Source organism: Pipistrellus hanaki, assembly GCF_964339955.1.
Source record: "Pipistrellus hanaki genome assembly, chromosome: 3".
Classification (NCBI taxonomy): domain Eukaryota; kingdom Metazoa; phylum Chordata; class Mammalia; order Chiroptera; family Vespertilionidae; genus Pipistrellus; species Pipistrellus hanaki.
The window spans coordinates 129,199,348-129,215,173 of record NC_140505.1 but is presented as its reverse complement, the minus strand read 5'-3'; the positions used below and the strand labels follow the sequence as shown (position 1 = coordinate 129,215,173).

Genomic DNA, 15,826 nt, shown 5'->3' with positions numbered 1-15,826 from the left:
GAGGGAAACAAAACAATATTTCCCTCTGTATTAAAATCTATAGTATTCCAAAGTTATTTTTTATTCACCTGGTAAATTTGCAGAATAAGTATTAAATTTTGTTTTTAATTAAGGTATTTAGCATATATAGTAATAATTACCTTTTTATATAGTTAAGTTATACTGTTGAAAAATGCCTTACCTGATTTTAAATTTGTAACCTTATCTTTTGATGAAACTAGCATATTTAAAGAATTATTTAAACTTATTTATAAAGCACATTTTCTTTAAGAAACAATGGAAAATTCAACTATTATACATTGACTTCAGTGTTGCCATGAATACATTAATAGTAAGGCAAATACTGTTTTAAAGTCGATTAATACTATAAAACACATTAAAACAGGGTTAATGTTGTTTTGAGAATGCAAAGTAAAACAGTGTTGTTCTCATTTTGTGACAGTCATGAAAATTTAAATTAGAGCTGAATGTGTGTCACTTAACTATTCTTGGACATCCAATTTATTTGATATAATTTTTCTTTATGAATAACCTAATTATCCTTACTAGATGTTAGGGGTTACATTTATAGCAGTAATTATACTTACTTATGGCTTAAAAAAAAACAAAACTTTTTTTAAAATTTTGTATTGATTTTTTACAGAGAGGAAGAGAGAGAGAGAGAGAGCTAGAAACATCAGTGAGAGAAACACCAACCAGCTGCCTCCTGCACACCCCCCACTGGGGATGTGCCCGAAACCAATGTACGGGAATCAAACCTGGGACCTTTCAGTCCGCAGACCGAAGCTCTATCCACTGAGCCAAACCGGTTTCTGCTCCTTTGTTATTTTTGAGAAAGAAATACTTAATTCCTGTGGTACATTTAAATTTGGTAATAGGCTGTTCGTTACATTTTTGCCTTAGAGTCAAGCATCTTAAATATTTCACCAAACATATACAATGTAAGATAGTAAAAATTAAGTAAAAGTATAGCATTCACTAACTCTAATCAAACATAAAACAAGACAAAATATAGGTTTTCATTATGTGGATTCTTTTTAAAACTTTAATGTTAATTCTTAATGATTTGTTTCCCTTGGAAATGTTTCTGCCTGTCTTATTATTATTAGATTGCTTGTTGGAGGTAATCCATATGTATGTGTATGTATGTTTGGTTTTAATAAAATAGATTCATACTTTTTATGAATTTAAAATAGATGTTTCTCTTATCCTCTCCCAAAGTATATTTCTTATGATAAATAATTGCTCTAAATTTGAATGTATTTTTAATGGTTAGCAACTATTATTAGATCATTAGATACACTTACTACTTTCCTAAGGTAAACATTTCACTAAAACTTTGGTGAGAGATATTTGTTTTTAAAATCTGTGCTTCCAAAATTTTTGTATACACCATTTTTGAGTTTTTATCTCTTTCAGTTTACATTTTTTAAGTTAACATCTCTAGCGACTATCACCTCTGCTATACTGAATTTTTTGTACCTGATGTTCGCAGTGCCTAGTCATTTTGGACTTACTTATCTTTATTGAGGTTAAGACATGAGCTCCATTCTTGTTCTTCCCTATTGTAATAAAGCAAATTCTATTAGAATGTGTATGAAATTAGAGGATTGAAGGACAAAGGCTTCAGAAAGCTGACATATGTTACTACTCTTCATTGAAGTAAATTTTAATGAGTATTTGGGTTTCATTTACTAGTCATAAGAACATATGATATATTTCATTATATGGCATAGGAATAAACATAAACTGAATGAATATTATATAAAGAAGTATTTGGAAGAGAGGTATTTTAAGTTAAATGACTAAATCTGAATTAATTGTATATTTCTGAGACTAATAGAAGAACATTTAAAAGAAAAAATGTCAGCTGAGGGCTGAACATTTTCATCAACTCCATTTTTATTTATGTTTCTATCTTGTATATGAGGACTGGCAGACAGTTTTAACTGTAGAGAGAAATGGGAAGGAAGAGTTTTTCGTATTTAATAATTTCTATCTCAAAGCATGTCTGCCAGTCTAGCTCTCCCCAAATAGTTAAGAATATTTGAAATGTTCTTTTTGTTTTGTTTTCTATATATAATATTGGATATTTTTGTTACTGTTCATATATTTACATGTTAGTAATTTTGATGGCTTTTGGATAATTCCACTCTAGAGGGAGAACTGGTGGGCGGTCCTTCCTGTGACACGACCCTTGAGTGACAGTTCTGTTTGATTGCCTCCAGTACTGTGAGGAAAGGACACGACTCTATGGTGAGGACTGATGGACATACATTATCTGAGAAAAGAAACTACCAGGTAAGATTTATTTCCCTTTTTCCTTATTGTCAGATAGCTACATTGAACTGATTAATATGTTGTATTTAACTAGAACCAGCATATTGGTTGGATATACCTCAATTTGAAAAATGTGGGTTATAATTTAAAGTACATATATAATGGGTTTGACAGTTTAAATAGTTGGGGACATTTTTCAAAATAAAATATGCTTCAAATAAATGTATATACTTTTAATGTCAACACAAATTTTCTGGTGTGTGTAAAAATATGTCAAATCTTATTTTATCTGATACATAATTTATAACTTTATGGCTGGATTCAGAGATTGCTTTTATATATATATATATATATATATATATATATATATATATATATATATATTACTGGAAGACTAAACTGAAGTCTTATGCTATATTCAGGGTAATGGAGAATTACAGAAATGTGGCAAAATTGGTTAGAATATAGAAGAAATATAAATGAAAATCCCAGGATGCTCAGAGACCAAAATTCTACAGAACTTGTCATTTACTTCTGTCCTTATAATGCTGGAGTCCTGTTTCTCATTTATTAAGTTAGTTAATATCCATCCTCTCTATGTAATCTGTAAGGATGCTAAAAGAATGGTTAAAGTGTAATATTACTGTTTTCTTTTTATTCTGTTTTATTTTTCTCTATCACCATTTAGGTAATCTATATCCTTTTCCACCTACCCCTGTCCATAATCACCATACTGTTGTTCCTGTTCATGAGTTCTTTCTCTTTTTGTTTCTTTTTAACTCACATTCCTACCCCCCAACCTACTGTTTTCTTTTTCAGCTTTTAAATGAAGGTGAATTTTAAAGTTGGTGCTATTAAATAGTGATTAAAATATAACATTTTAATTTAATTTTTTCAAATAAAATCTGCTTTATTCATTTAGTAATAATTCATTAAGTTATTTAATGATTCGGAATACAGAATAATTTAAATTTCAGAGCTTTAGGCTTTCTGTACAGATACATATTCAACCTCCTTCTCTCCCTTCCATTCACCAGTTTCATTTCCTCTAGGCTATGACAGAATTAGTGTGATAGTGACAGCATTGGTTAATCTGCTAACCATTAGTTTTAACTAAAGTTTTTCTTCCCTCAACTTGGTAAAATGAAGAATGGAGAAAATTTGTATATGGGTATTCATGTAAAATTAGCAGAGTCTATGATTTGATTATAAAACTTGCTGGTTTGGGCACTACCCCTAATAAAAAAAAACAGTGTCACCCTGACTGGGTGGCTCAGTTGGTTCAAACTACCCTGTTTCCCCAAAAATAAGACAGTGTCTTATATTAATTTTTGCTCCCAAAGATGCACTAGGTCTATTTTCAGGGGATGTCTTATTTTTCCATGAAGAAGAATACAGTACACATTTATTGTTAAATGAAAATAAAGGAAATTTGTTACCTGTATATGGTACGGTAGTACGGTAGTTGTCAACACAAACCAGACAAACTGTGAATCCTACAGTATCAAGAATTTACTCATTTATTCAATGACAATCATGTCATCGTCTTCTGGAACATCATCATAACAATCCAATTCCTGAATTTCCTGGTGAATTTCTTGTGACTCCATTTCTTTCAGAATCAGTGGACCAAATCTCTCATGGTTAGCCTAGGGAGGGCCTTATTTTCGGGGGGATGCCTTATATTTCACTCAGAAGGAAACCTGTAAGTAGGTCTTATTTTCGGAGGATGTCTTATTTTTGGGGAAACACGGTATATCCAAAAAGGTTGCAGTACAATTCCTGCTCAGGTTATATACCTAGGTTTCGGGTTTGATCTCTGGTTAGGAGGCAACCAATCCATGTATCTGTCTCTGTTTCTGTTTCTGTTTCTGTCTCTGTCTGTCTGTCTCTCTTTCTCTTTCTCCCTTGCTCCTTTTTCCCTCTCTCTCTAAAATTAATAATAATAGAAAAAGGAAACATATCCTTGGGTAAGGATTTTAAAAAAGCACACAAGACAGTGTCATATTTAACCTTTCTAGAGTTTCTCCTAACTTGATGTCTGAAGTTTCTTGCCAGATGTTTATGATTTTAATAAGCCAGAATAAGGCATGCCTGTGATAAATCATTTCTTGTAACCTTTTCTATTCTGAATTGTTCTCATAGACTTGACTAACATGGCCATTGCTTATCCTCTTATATAATAAAGAAGTAATATGCAAATTGACCATCACTCTCAACACACAAGATGACTGTCCCCATGTGGTCAAAGATGGTTGCCACAAGATGGCCATCAGAGGAGGGTAGTTAGGGATGACCAGGCCTACAGGGAAGGGCAGTTGGGGGCAACCAGGCTGCCAGGGGAGGCAATTGGGGTTAACCAGGCCTACAGGTTAGAGGTGACTGGGCTGCCAAGGGATGGCAGTTGGGGGCAATCAGGCTGACAGGGGAGCAGTTAGGCATCAATCAGGTTGGGAGGGGAGTGGTTAGGGTATGATCAGGTTGGCAGGCAGAGCGATTAGGGGCAATCAGGCAGGCAGGCAGGCTGGCAGGTGAGTGGTTGGGAGCCAACAGTCCTGGATTGTAAGAGGGATGTCCCAGATTAGAGAGGATGCAGGCTGGGCTGAGGGACACACACACACACACCCACCCCCATGCACAAATTTTGTGCACTGGGCCTCTAGTAATTTATGTTTGCTGTAGCTCCTTTCTCACCACCACTTCCAACTACCTTGACTCATAGTTTCAATTGGTCACACCACTTGGGCTTTTGAATCTTTGATAGGTTCTGGTAAATTATTTTAAGAATATGATTCTAGGTTATGTGGTTTTTCGTTATTCATAATTGAGCTTGAAAAGAACTGTGTATCATTACACAGTATGGGTAATTCATGAATCACATTAATATAGAATTCCAAAATATTCACATAAGAAGGAAATAAGATGAGGTTATAATTTACACATTAAGTTATTTCCTAATTCCTAATCATCCTACTCTAAAAATAGTTTATATCTTCAGTCACATTATTTACAAATAATCCAGGTTTTTAATATTTTACTGGCTGAAAATATTTTTCATTTTCTTATTTATTAGAGGCCCGATGCATGAAATTCTTGCAGGGTGGATGAAGGGGTCCCTTGGCCTGGCTGGCAATCAGGGCCTGCCAGCCAGGGAAGGGACCGTGGCAGTTTGGCTGTGGGAATGCACTGACCACCAGGGACAGCTCTTGCATTGAGCATCTTCTCCTTGGTGGTCAGTGCACGTCATAGCTACCTGTAGATCTGTCATTTGGTTGTTCAGTTGTAACAGAGGCTTAGGCTTTTATATAGATAGATTTATTAAATCTATATTGTTGAAAATATTGCATATGTCTTCTTTTTTACCCCATTGACCTCTTCTAGCCTGCCTCCATTCCCCCCCCCCCCCCCCAAGGTCTTCCTCACCCTATCTTTTGTGTCCATGAGTTATGCATGTACTGCCCTGTTTCCCCGAAAATAAGACAGTGTCTTATATTAATTTTTTCTCCCAAAGTTGCGCTAGGTCTTATTTTCAGGGGATGTCTTATCTTTCCATGCACTAGGTCTTCTTTTTGGAGGATGTCTTATTTTCGGGGAAACACGGTAGTATGCATATAAATTCTTTGGTTAATCTCTTCCCATCCACCCACCCTTCCCCACCTTCCCTTTGAGATTTCACAGTCGGTTCCATGTCTCTGGATCTATTTTGTTCACCAGTTTATTTTGTTAGATTCCACATATGAGTGAGATCATATGATAATTGTCTTTCTCTTACTGGTTTATTTTGCTCAACATAATACTCTACAGGTCCTTCCATGCTGTCTCAAAGAGTAAGAGATTCTTCTTTTTTAATGCTGTATAGAATTCCATGCTATAAATGTATCACAACGTTTTACCCACTTATCTAATGATGGGCACTTGGGCTGTTTCCAGATCTTAGCTATTGTAAATATGTTGCTATGAATATAGAGGTGCATACATTCTTTCTGATTGGGGTTTTGGGTATCTTAGAATATATTCCTAGAAGTAAAATCACTGGGTCAAATTGCATTTCCATATTTAATTTTTTTTTGAGAATATTCCATACTGTTAATTCTCATCAGCAGTGTACTAGGGTTCCCTTTTCTCCACATCCTCGCCAGCACGTATCATTTGTTGATTTGTTGATGTCTTATTTTCGGGGAAACACGGTAGTATGCATATAAATTCTTCGGTTAATCTCTTCCCATCCACCCACCCTTCCCCACTTTCCCTTTGAGATTTCATAGTCGGGAGCCATTCTGACAGTAAAATAATAATACTTCATTATTATTTTAATTTGTATTTCTCTGATGATCAGTGACTGAGCATATTTTCATACGTTTCTTGGACATATATATGTCTGCTTTGGAGAAGTGTCTAGTTAGGTCCTTTGCCCATTTATAAATTTGATGATTGACTTCCTTTTTAGTTCTCCGAGTTTCTTATATATATTATCAGAAGTATCATTGGCAGATATGTTCTCCCATATAATGGGCTCCCTTTTCATTTTGTTAATGGTATCTTTTGGTGTGCAGAAGCTTTTTATTTTTATGTAGTCCCATTTATTTACTTTTCCCTTACTCCTTTGCCCTAGGAAATATATCTATAAACATTGCTACAAGAGATTTCTGAGATTTTTCTGCCTATGGTTTCTACTAGGATTTTTATGGTTTTATGTCTTACATTTAAATCCTTTATCCACTTTGAGTTTATTCTTGTGTATGGTATAAGTTGGTGGTCTAGTTTCATTGTTTTGCAAGTATCTGTCCAATTTTCCCAATACCATTTATTGAAGAGACTGTCTTTATTCCATTGTATATTCTTGCCTCCTTTGTCAAATATTAATTTAGTGTAATGGCTGGGGTCAATTTCTGGGTTCTCTGTTCTATTCCATTGATCTATGTGCCTGTTCTTGTGCCAGTGCCAGGTTCTTTTAATTACCATGGCTTTGTATCTGGTATTGTGATCCCTCCAACTTTGTTTTTCTTTCTCAAGATTGTTGTGGCTATTTGGGATCTTTTTTTTATTCCATATAACTTTTTAGAGTATTTGCTCCAGATCTGTGAAATAGGCTGTTGGTATTTTACTAGGGGTTGCATTGAATCTGTAGGTGGCTTTGAGTAGTACAAACATTTTGATTTGACTTCTACCAACCAGTGAACATGGACAAATTCTTCCACTTGTTTATATCTTCCTCGATCTCTTTTTTCAACTTCCTGTTGTTTTCCAAGCACAAGTCTTTTTTTGGTTAAGTTTATTTCAAATATCTTAAATTTTTTTGTTGCAACGGTAAATGGGATGGTTTGTTTAGTTTCTCTTTCTGATAATCCATTATTGATGTATAAAAATTCCACGATTTAAAGATGTTAATTTTGAGTCCTGCTACATTGCCAAATTCATTTATTAAATCTAGTAGTTTTTTGATGGAGTCTTTAGAGTTAGAGTTTTCTATGTATAATATTATGTCATCTGCAAATAATGAGAGCTATTTCCTGCTTTCAAATTTGAATGCCTTTTATTTCTTCTTAAAATTTTATTATTTATTTATTTGTTTGTTTGCTGTCTAAAGTTTTACATATGTCTCCTTTTCCCCCAATTGTCCCCTGCCCCCTCTCCCAGCCATTCTCACACCTGGCACCCCCCTCCTCCCCATCTTAGTGTCTGTGTCTATTGGTTATGCTAATATGCATGCATAAAAGTCTTTTGGTTGCTCTCTAACCTCCACACCTCTCTTGTCATTTGTCTCTGGATCTGTTTTTTCCCCCCCCATCAAATTATGTTGATCATTATATCCCACATATGAGTGAGATCATATGATATTTAACTTTCTCCAAATGGCTTATTTCACTTAGCATAATGCTCTCCAGTTCCATCCATGCTGTTGCAAATGGTAAAAGTTCCTTCTTTTTTTTTAGCGGCGTAGTATTTCTCTGTGTAGATGTACCACAGTTTTTTAATCCACTTATCTGCTGTTGGGCACTTAGGTTGCTTCCAAATCTTAACTATTATACATTGTGCTGCTATGAACATAGGGATGCATATATCCTTTCTGATTGGTGTTTCTGGTTTCTTGGGATATAGTCTGAGAAGTGGTTCAAATGGTAGTTCCATTTTTAATTTTTTTAGGAAACTCATTACTGTCTTCCACAGTGGCTGCACCAGTCTACATTCCCACCAGCAGTGCACAAGGGTTCTTTTTTCTCCACATCCTCACCAGCACTTATAATTTGTTGATTTAATCATGATATCCTTTCTGACTGATGTGAGATGATACCTTGTTGTTGTCTTGATTTGCATCTCTCAGATGATTAGTGACCTTGAGCATGTTTTCAAGTGTCTCTGCCTTCAGTTTGTCCTCTTTCGAAAAGGATCTACTTAGGTCCTTTGCCCACATTTGGGTTGGATCAGTAATCTTCCTTTTGTTAAGTTATATGAGTTCGGTGTAAATTTTGAAGATTAAACCCTTATTTGAAAAAGCATTGGCAAATATGTTCTCCCACGCAGTGGGCTTTCTTGTTTTGTTGATGGTTTCTTTTGCTATGCAGAAACTTTATTTTGATGTAGTCCCATTTTTTAATTTTCTCCTTAGTCTCTCTTGCCCTAAGATCTGTGACTGTAAAGATAATGCTACGACATATGTCTGCAATTTTGCTTCCTATGGATTCTTGTATGATTTTTATGGTTTCCCATAAATAATATAATGCTGGATCAATTTGCTAGAATTTTTACCCAGTGGTGTTATTGTGGTATTAATGTCCCCATACTATTACTGTATTGTGTCAGTCTCTCCCTTGATATTTCTCAGAGGTTTTTTATGTATTTGGGTGCTCCTGTATTGAGTGCCTATATATTTACAGAGTTACATCTTGTGGAATCGCTCCCTTTAGTATTATGAAATGGTCTTCCTTATCTCTTGTTATGGCCTTCACTTTGATGGCTAATTTGTCAGATATAAGTATTGCTACCCCACCTTTCTTTTCGTTGCCATTAGCTTGAAAAACCTTTTTCCATCCCTTCACCATCAGTCTGTGTGAGTCCTTTGTTCTGAGGTGGTTCTCCTGAGACAGCAGCTATATGGGTCATGTTTTCTTATCCACTCAGATACCCTATGTCTTTTGATTGGGGCATTTAATCCATTTACATTTAAAGTTATTACTGATAGGTACTTTTGTTGCCATTTTAATTTTTTATGCCTTTTTTTCCTTCTTTCCTTCCTATTCTTTTTATAGCAGACACTATAGTATTTCTTGCATTGCTGCTTTGGTGGTGATAACTTCCATTAGTCCTTTTTTGTCTGTGAAGCTCCTGATTTCACCCTTAACTTTGTTCGATAGCCTTGCTGGATACGGTTTTCTTAGATTCAGACCCTTGCTTTGCATGACTTTGTATATTTCATTCCATTCCCTTCTGGCCTGATATGTTTCTGTTGAGAAATCAGTTGATAGTCTGATGGAAGGTCTGTTGTAGGTAAACTTCTATCTCTGGCAGCCTTTAAGTTTCTTAGTTTGTCATTGCTGTTTGTCAGTCTATAATAATAAAAGTATAATATGCTAATTAAACTGGACATCCTCCCAGACGACCTTTTCGACCAAGCCAGGGCTGCAAGGGAAGCTCTGGTTCCTGGTGCCTGCCTGCTGATGGCTGGAGGGAAGCCTGAGTCCCCGGTGCCAGACGGAAGCCAGTGCCAGGAGCCACGGAATGAAGGCCTACTCTTGCGTGTATTTCAGGCATTGGGTCTCTAATTTAATTATAATGTGTCATGGTATTGGTCTTTTTGGGTTCATCTTGTTTGGGACTCTCTGAGCTTCTTCAACTTTTATGAGTTTTTTCTTCCCAGTATCAGGGAAGTTTTCTGTCATTATTTGTTCAAACAGGTTTTCTATTCCTTGCTCAGTTTCCTCTTCTTCTGGCACCCCTATTATGCAGATGTTTCATTTCGTGTTGTCCCAAAGTTCTCAGGCTCTCCTGTCTTACATTTTTGGTTTTTTCCCAGTTGCTTCTCTGCTTAGGTATATTTTTCTACCTTGTCTTGTAGCTGACTGATGCGGTCCTCTGCTTTTTCTGCTCTAATGTTGATGTTTTCTATTGTGTTCTTTATTGCAGCAATGTCACTCTTCATTTCTTTTGGTTCTTATTCATTTCCTCTTGGTTCTTATACTTATTGTTCAATTTGTCTTCCTTCCTTTTGGCCTGGCCTGCAAGGAACAGGCCGAAACCAGCAGTCTGACATCCCCTGAGGGGTCTGGGATTGTGAAAGGGTGCAAGCTAGGCCAAGGGATCCCACCAGTGCACGAATCCGTGCAAGGGATCTCTAGTATGAATATAAGATCTTTGGTTAATCTCTTCCTATACTCTCCCCTCCCCCTTCCCATTGAGATTCATCAGTCTGTTCCATGATTTCATGGAGCATTGTCTGCTCCATGGTGGTCAGTGTGCATTATATTGAACAGTCACTTAGGCTTTTATATATATAGAGTAAAGGCCTGATGCATGAAATTCATGCATGGTGGGGTCCCCTCAGCCTGCCCTGCATCCTCTCCAGTCTGAGACCCCCTCGGAGGATGTCTAACTGCCCGTTTAGCCCACAGGGATTGGGGCTAAACCGGCAGTCAGACATCCTCTTGCAATCCAGCACTGCTGGCTCCTAACCACTCACCTACCTGCTTGCCTGATCATCCCTAACTGCTTCTGCCTCTGGCCTGATCACTCCTAACCCTTCTGCCTGCCAGCCTGATCATCCCTAACTATCCTTGCCTGACTGCCTGATTGCCCCTATCCACTCTCCCTTGGTGGCGTAATCGCCCCTAACTGCCCCCCTGCTGGCCTCATCACCCCTAACCGCCTCTGCCTCAGACCCCATCAACGTAGCTTTGTCTGGAAGGAGGACTGCATGACTGGAAGATGTCTGGTCGATTCAATCTAATTAGCATATTACCATTTTATTAGTATAGATGGGTGTTGGATTTTGTCAAATGCTTTTTTTCTGCATCTATTCATATGATTCTGTCTTGCAATTTGTTTATGTGATGTATCATGTTTATTGATTTGCAAATATTATACCAGCCTTCCACCACTGGCATTAATCCCACTGAGTCATGGTGTATGCTGTTTTTAATATATTGCTAGGGATTTTAGCATCTGTATTTATCAGGGATATTGGCCTGTAATTCTCTTCCTTTGTAGTGTCTTTATCTTGTTTTGTTATTAGGATAATAATACTGGCCTCATAAAAATAGTTTAGAAGTGATCTCTTGGAATTTTGGGGATATTTTTATGAGAATAGGTGTTAGTTCTTCTTTGAAGTTTTGGTAAAACTCCCGTGAAGCTTTCTGGACCAGGGCTTTTCTTTGCTGGGAGTTTTAATTTCTGCTTCTATTTCATCAGTTCCCTTTTCAATTTTTCTGATTCTTCCTGATTCAGTTTTTAAAGATTGTCTGTTTTATCTACACTGTCCATCTTGTTGGTATATGTTTGTAGTTTTTTCTTACAACCCTTTGTATTCCTGTGATGTCAGATTTTGTGTGTGTGTGTTACTTTTTTTTCCCTTTAGCATCTATGTCATTTACTTTAGTTCTTTATTTCCTTCCTCCTACTTCCTCTGGACTTTTATTTTCTTTTGTTCTTTTTCTAATACTTTGAGTTGTAGAGTACTTTTTCTTGTTGTTTTTTTTTTTGTTTGTTTGTTTTAATTAAACCTGTAATGCTATGTACTACCTTCTTAGGACTGCTTTCACTATTTCCCAGAAATTTGGGGTTATTGTGTTCATTTGTTTTCAGGAAGTTTTTCTTTTTTAATATAACAAATCTTTATTATTCAGATTATTACAGGTGTTCCTCTCCCTCCCCTCCCCCCAATTGCTCCCCTCCACTAATTCCCCACCCCATGCCCTTATCCCCTGCCACTGTCTTCATCCATAGGTGTAAGATTTTTGTCCAATCTCTTTCTGCACCCCTCAGACCCCATTTCCCCTGAGAATTGTCCACTCCCCTTCTATGTCCCTAATTCTATTATATTCACCAGTCCATTCTGTTCTTCAGGTTTTTTATTCACTTGATTTTTAGATTCACTTGTTGATAGGTATGTATTTGATGTCTTTTTGTTCTTCATAGTTTTTACCTTTACCTTTTTCTTCCTCTTCTTAAAGAATACTCTTCAGCATTTTCTGTAATCCTGATTTGGTGGTGATGAACTCCTTTAGCTTTTTCTTATCTGTGAAGCTCTTTATCTGACCTTCAATTCTGAATGATAGCTTTGCTAGGTAGAGTAATCTTGGTTGTAGGTTCTTGCTGTTCATTACTTTGAATATTTCTTGCCACTCCTTCTGGCCTGCATAGTTTCTGTTGAGAAATCAGCTGACAGTCTTATGGGTACTCCCTTGTAGGTAACTAACTATTTTTCTCTTGCTGCTTTCAAGATTCTCTTTGTCTTTTGCATTTTAATTATGATGTGTCTTGGTGTGGTCCTCTTTGGATTCCTCTTGTTTGGGGTTCTCTGTACTTCCTGGACTTGTAAGTCTATTTCTTTTACCAGTAGGCAAAGTTTTCTGTCATTATTTCTTTCAATAGGCCTTCAATATACTGCTCTCTCTCATCTTCTGGCCCCCCCAAAATCCCAGATGTTGGTACGCTTAATGCCATCCCAGAGGCTTCTTACACTATCCTCACACTTTTGGATTTTTTTTTCTTTCTGCCTCTCTGATTGGGTGTTTTTTATTCCCTCATATTCCAGATCTTTGGTTTGACTCTTGTGATACGTTGAACTACAGTTGAGTTTCTGTATATTCTTTATTTCACACAGTGTATGCTTAATTTCTGACTGGTCCTTTTCCTTTTTTTTTTTTTTTTTTTTTTTTTTGTATTCTCATTAGGGTCCTTGAAGGTCTCTTCAAGTTTCTCACTGGTTTTTAGAAGATTCTTGAGTTACTTTATAAATATGATTCTGAATTCTGTGTCATCCAGTAGTTTACTTTCCTCATCTCTCCCATTCGTGACATGCTTCTGTGTCTCTACATTTTGGTAGCTTCCCTGTGTTGATGGAGTGGCTTTTTATGGTAGTGGCCTATAGGGGCCAGTAGATCAACTTTCCCAATCACCCAAAGTGGTTGCTCTTAGTACATTTCTTTGTGGGCTGAGTGCAAAGTCTTGATGTAGTTAATCCTTGATTGCTGTTGGTACACTGGGAGGAATTGAACTACAAGACAATTGGCTGTGAGGACCCACTGTGTCCATAATGGAAGAACTGCTGTGCTGGAGACACACTTATGGTGCAGACCTTGTTTCAGTTGGGCTTTGGTGCTCACTGAATCTGCCTCCCGAATGTGTCACTTATGGATGTGAGAAGTTGAAATCTGGTATCTCACACTGACCACTAGGTACACTGGATTCTGGATCTCTAATGGGGTGCAGTTTAAGGCCAACCTGCAAGAGCTACAGCGAGAACAACAATCCTCTCCTCCCTGCTTGGAGCTTGAAAGCTTTGGAGCTGTCTGCACCAGGTTGCTTGGAGCTTGGGTTTGTTTGTAGATTTTGCTTGAGGGAGTCTCGGGATGTCACTAGGCTAGGGCGTGGCCAACAACGATGGCTGCCAATCAGTAGCCTCTCCACCCTCGTCCCCTCGTCTCACGCCCCCTGACAGCAAACAATTATTCTTGAGCAAAGCTCTGCAAGCAAGCCACCCTCACTTTCTGACCCAATGACAGACAGTCTAGCTTCTCCCCAGAAACAGGATTTCAGAGAGGTTGTGAGATTGTCTCTCTTTGGGTTGAAGAAAGCAACGCCCTCCGCCAGCTGGGATCCACTGCCAGCCCATAGTACGCGCGCCCCCGTGCCTCAGTTTTTCAGCGTTTGTGCCCTGAATGCTCCTTTTTCTTTTAGTCTAGTTGTAGACTTCCTTTCAGTCAGCTTTCCATTGGTTGTGGGTGATAGACATTTTGTCTTTTAGTTGTAGTTTTGAAATTGTTGTGCACGGCAGCAGTTTAGCTGTGTTTACCTAAGCCGCAAGCTTGGATCCAAGACCTTCAGGAAGTTTTTTATTTCTTTCTTGATCTCATTGGTAACCCATTCATTGTTTAATAAATGTTATTTAGTCCTCCACATGTTTGAGTGTTTTTACTATATATTTTTTTCATTTTATTAAGGTATTATATGTGTACGTATCTTACCATTACCTTTCCCCCACCCCACTCTCATACATGCCCTCACCCCCAAGAGTTTTGCATCTATTGGTTATGCTTATATGAATGCATGCAAGCCCTTCGGTTGATCTCTTCTCCCGCCTACCCCTTCTTAACCTTCCCACTGTAATTTGACAGTCTGTCTGTTGCTTTACTGTCTCTGTGTCTATTTATTTCATCAGCTTATAATGTTCTTTATTATCCATAAATGAGTTGATCATGTAGTGTTTTTCTTTCATTGACTGGCTTATTTTACTCACCGTAATGTTCTCCAATTCCATCCAGGTTGCTGCAAATGGTAACTGTTCCTTCTTTTTTATGGCAGCATGGTATTCCATTGTGTAAATGTACCATAGTTTTCTGATCCAGTCATCTGCTGATGGGCACGTAGGCTGTTTCCAATTCTTAGCTATTGTAAATTGTGCTGTTATGAACATAGGAGTGCATATATCCTTTTTGATTGGTGTTTCTAGTTTCTTAGGATTTATTTGTAAGAGTGGGATCACTGGGTCAAATAGGAGTTCCATTTTCAGTTTTTTGACTGCACCAGTTTGAATTCCCACCAGCAGTGCATGAGGGTTCCTTTTTCTCCACATTCTCACCAGCACTTGTTATTTGTTGATTTGTTGATGATAGCCATTCTGAAAGGTGTGAGATGGTACAGCATTATCATTTTGATTTGCATCTCTCGGATAATTAGTGACTTTGAGCATGTTTTCATGTGTCTTTTGGCGTTCCTTCTTTCTCCTTTTGAAAAGATTCAGTTTAGGTCTGTTGTCCATGTTTTTTTATTGGATCATTTATCTTCCTTTTATTAAGTTGTATAAGCTGCCTATAGATGTTGGAGATTAAACCTTTATCAAAATAACATTTGCAAATAAGTTCTCCCATACAGTGGGCTTTCTTGTTTTGTTGATGGTTTCTTTTGCTGTGCAGAAGCTTTTTATTTTTATTCAGTCCCATTTGTTCATTTTCTCTTTAGCTTCCATTGCCCTAGGGGCAGTATCAGTGAAGAAGTTCTTTAGGCATATGTCTGAGATTTTGCTGCCTGTGGATTCCTCTAGTATTTTTATGGTTTCCTGTCTTATGTTTAAGTCCTGTATCCATTTTTAGTTTATTTTTGTTTATGCTGTAAGTTGGTGGTCTTATTTCATTTTTTTTTTTTTTGCATGTATCTGTCCAATTTTCCCAACACCATTTATTGAAGAGACTCCATTATATGTTCATGCTCCTTTGTCAAATATTAATTGAGCATAGTGGTTTGGTTCGATTTCTAGGTTCTCTATTCTATTCCATTGATCTATATGTCTGTTCTGTGCCAGTACCAAGCTGTTTTGAGAACAGTTGCTATGTAA

At 37.1% G+C, this 15,826-nt stretch overlaps 1 protein-coding gene across 4 annotated transcripts in view; it reads left to right on the top strand.

Annotated features, from left to right (window-relative positions):
- The window catches only part of CNOT2 (CCR4-NOT transcription complex subunit 2), a 123,605-nt gene that overhangs the window by 40,663 nt on the left and 67,116 nt on the right, over nt 1-15,826 (top strand). For 2 of the 4 annotated variants that reach the window (XM_084878901.1, XM_084878899.1), the window contains exon 2: nt 2,229-2,301. In XM_084878901.1, coding sequence (XP_084735027.1) covers nt 2,229-2,301 — 73 coding nt within the window. Of the gene's footprint in view, nt 1-2,158; nt 2,302-15,826 lie in introns of all 4 variants that reach the window. The other 2 variants (XM_084878902.1, XM_084878900.1) reach the window with 1 other exon arrangement.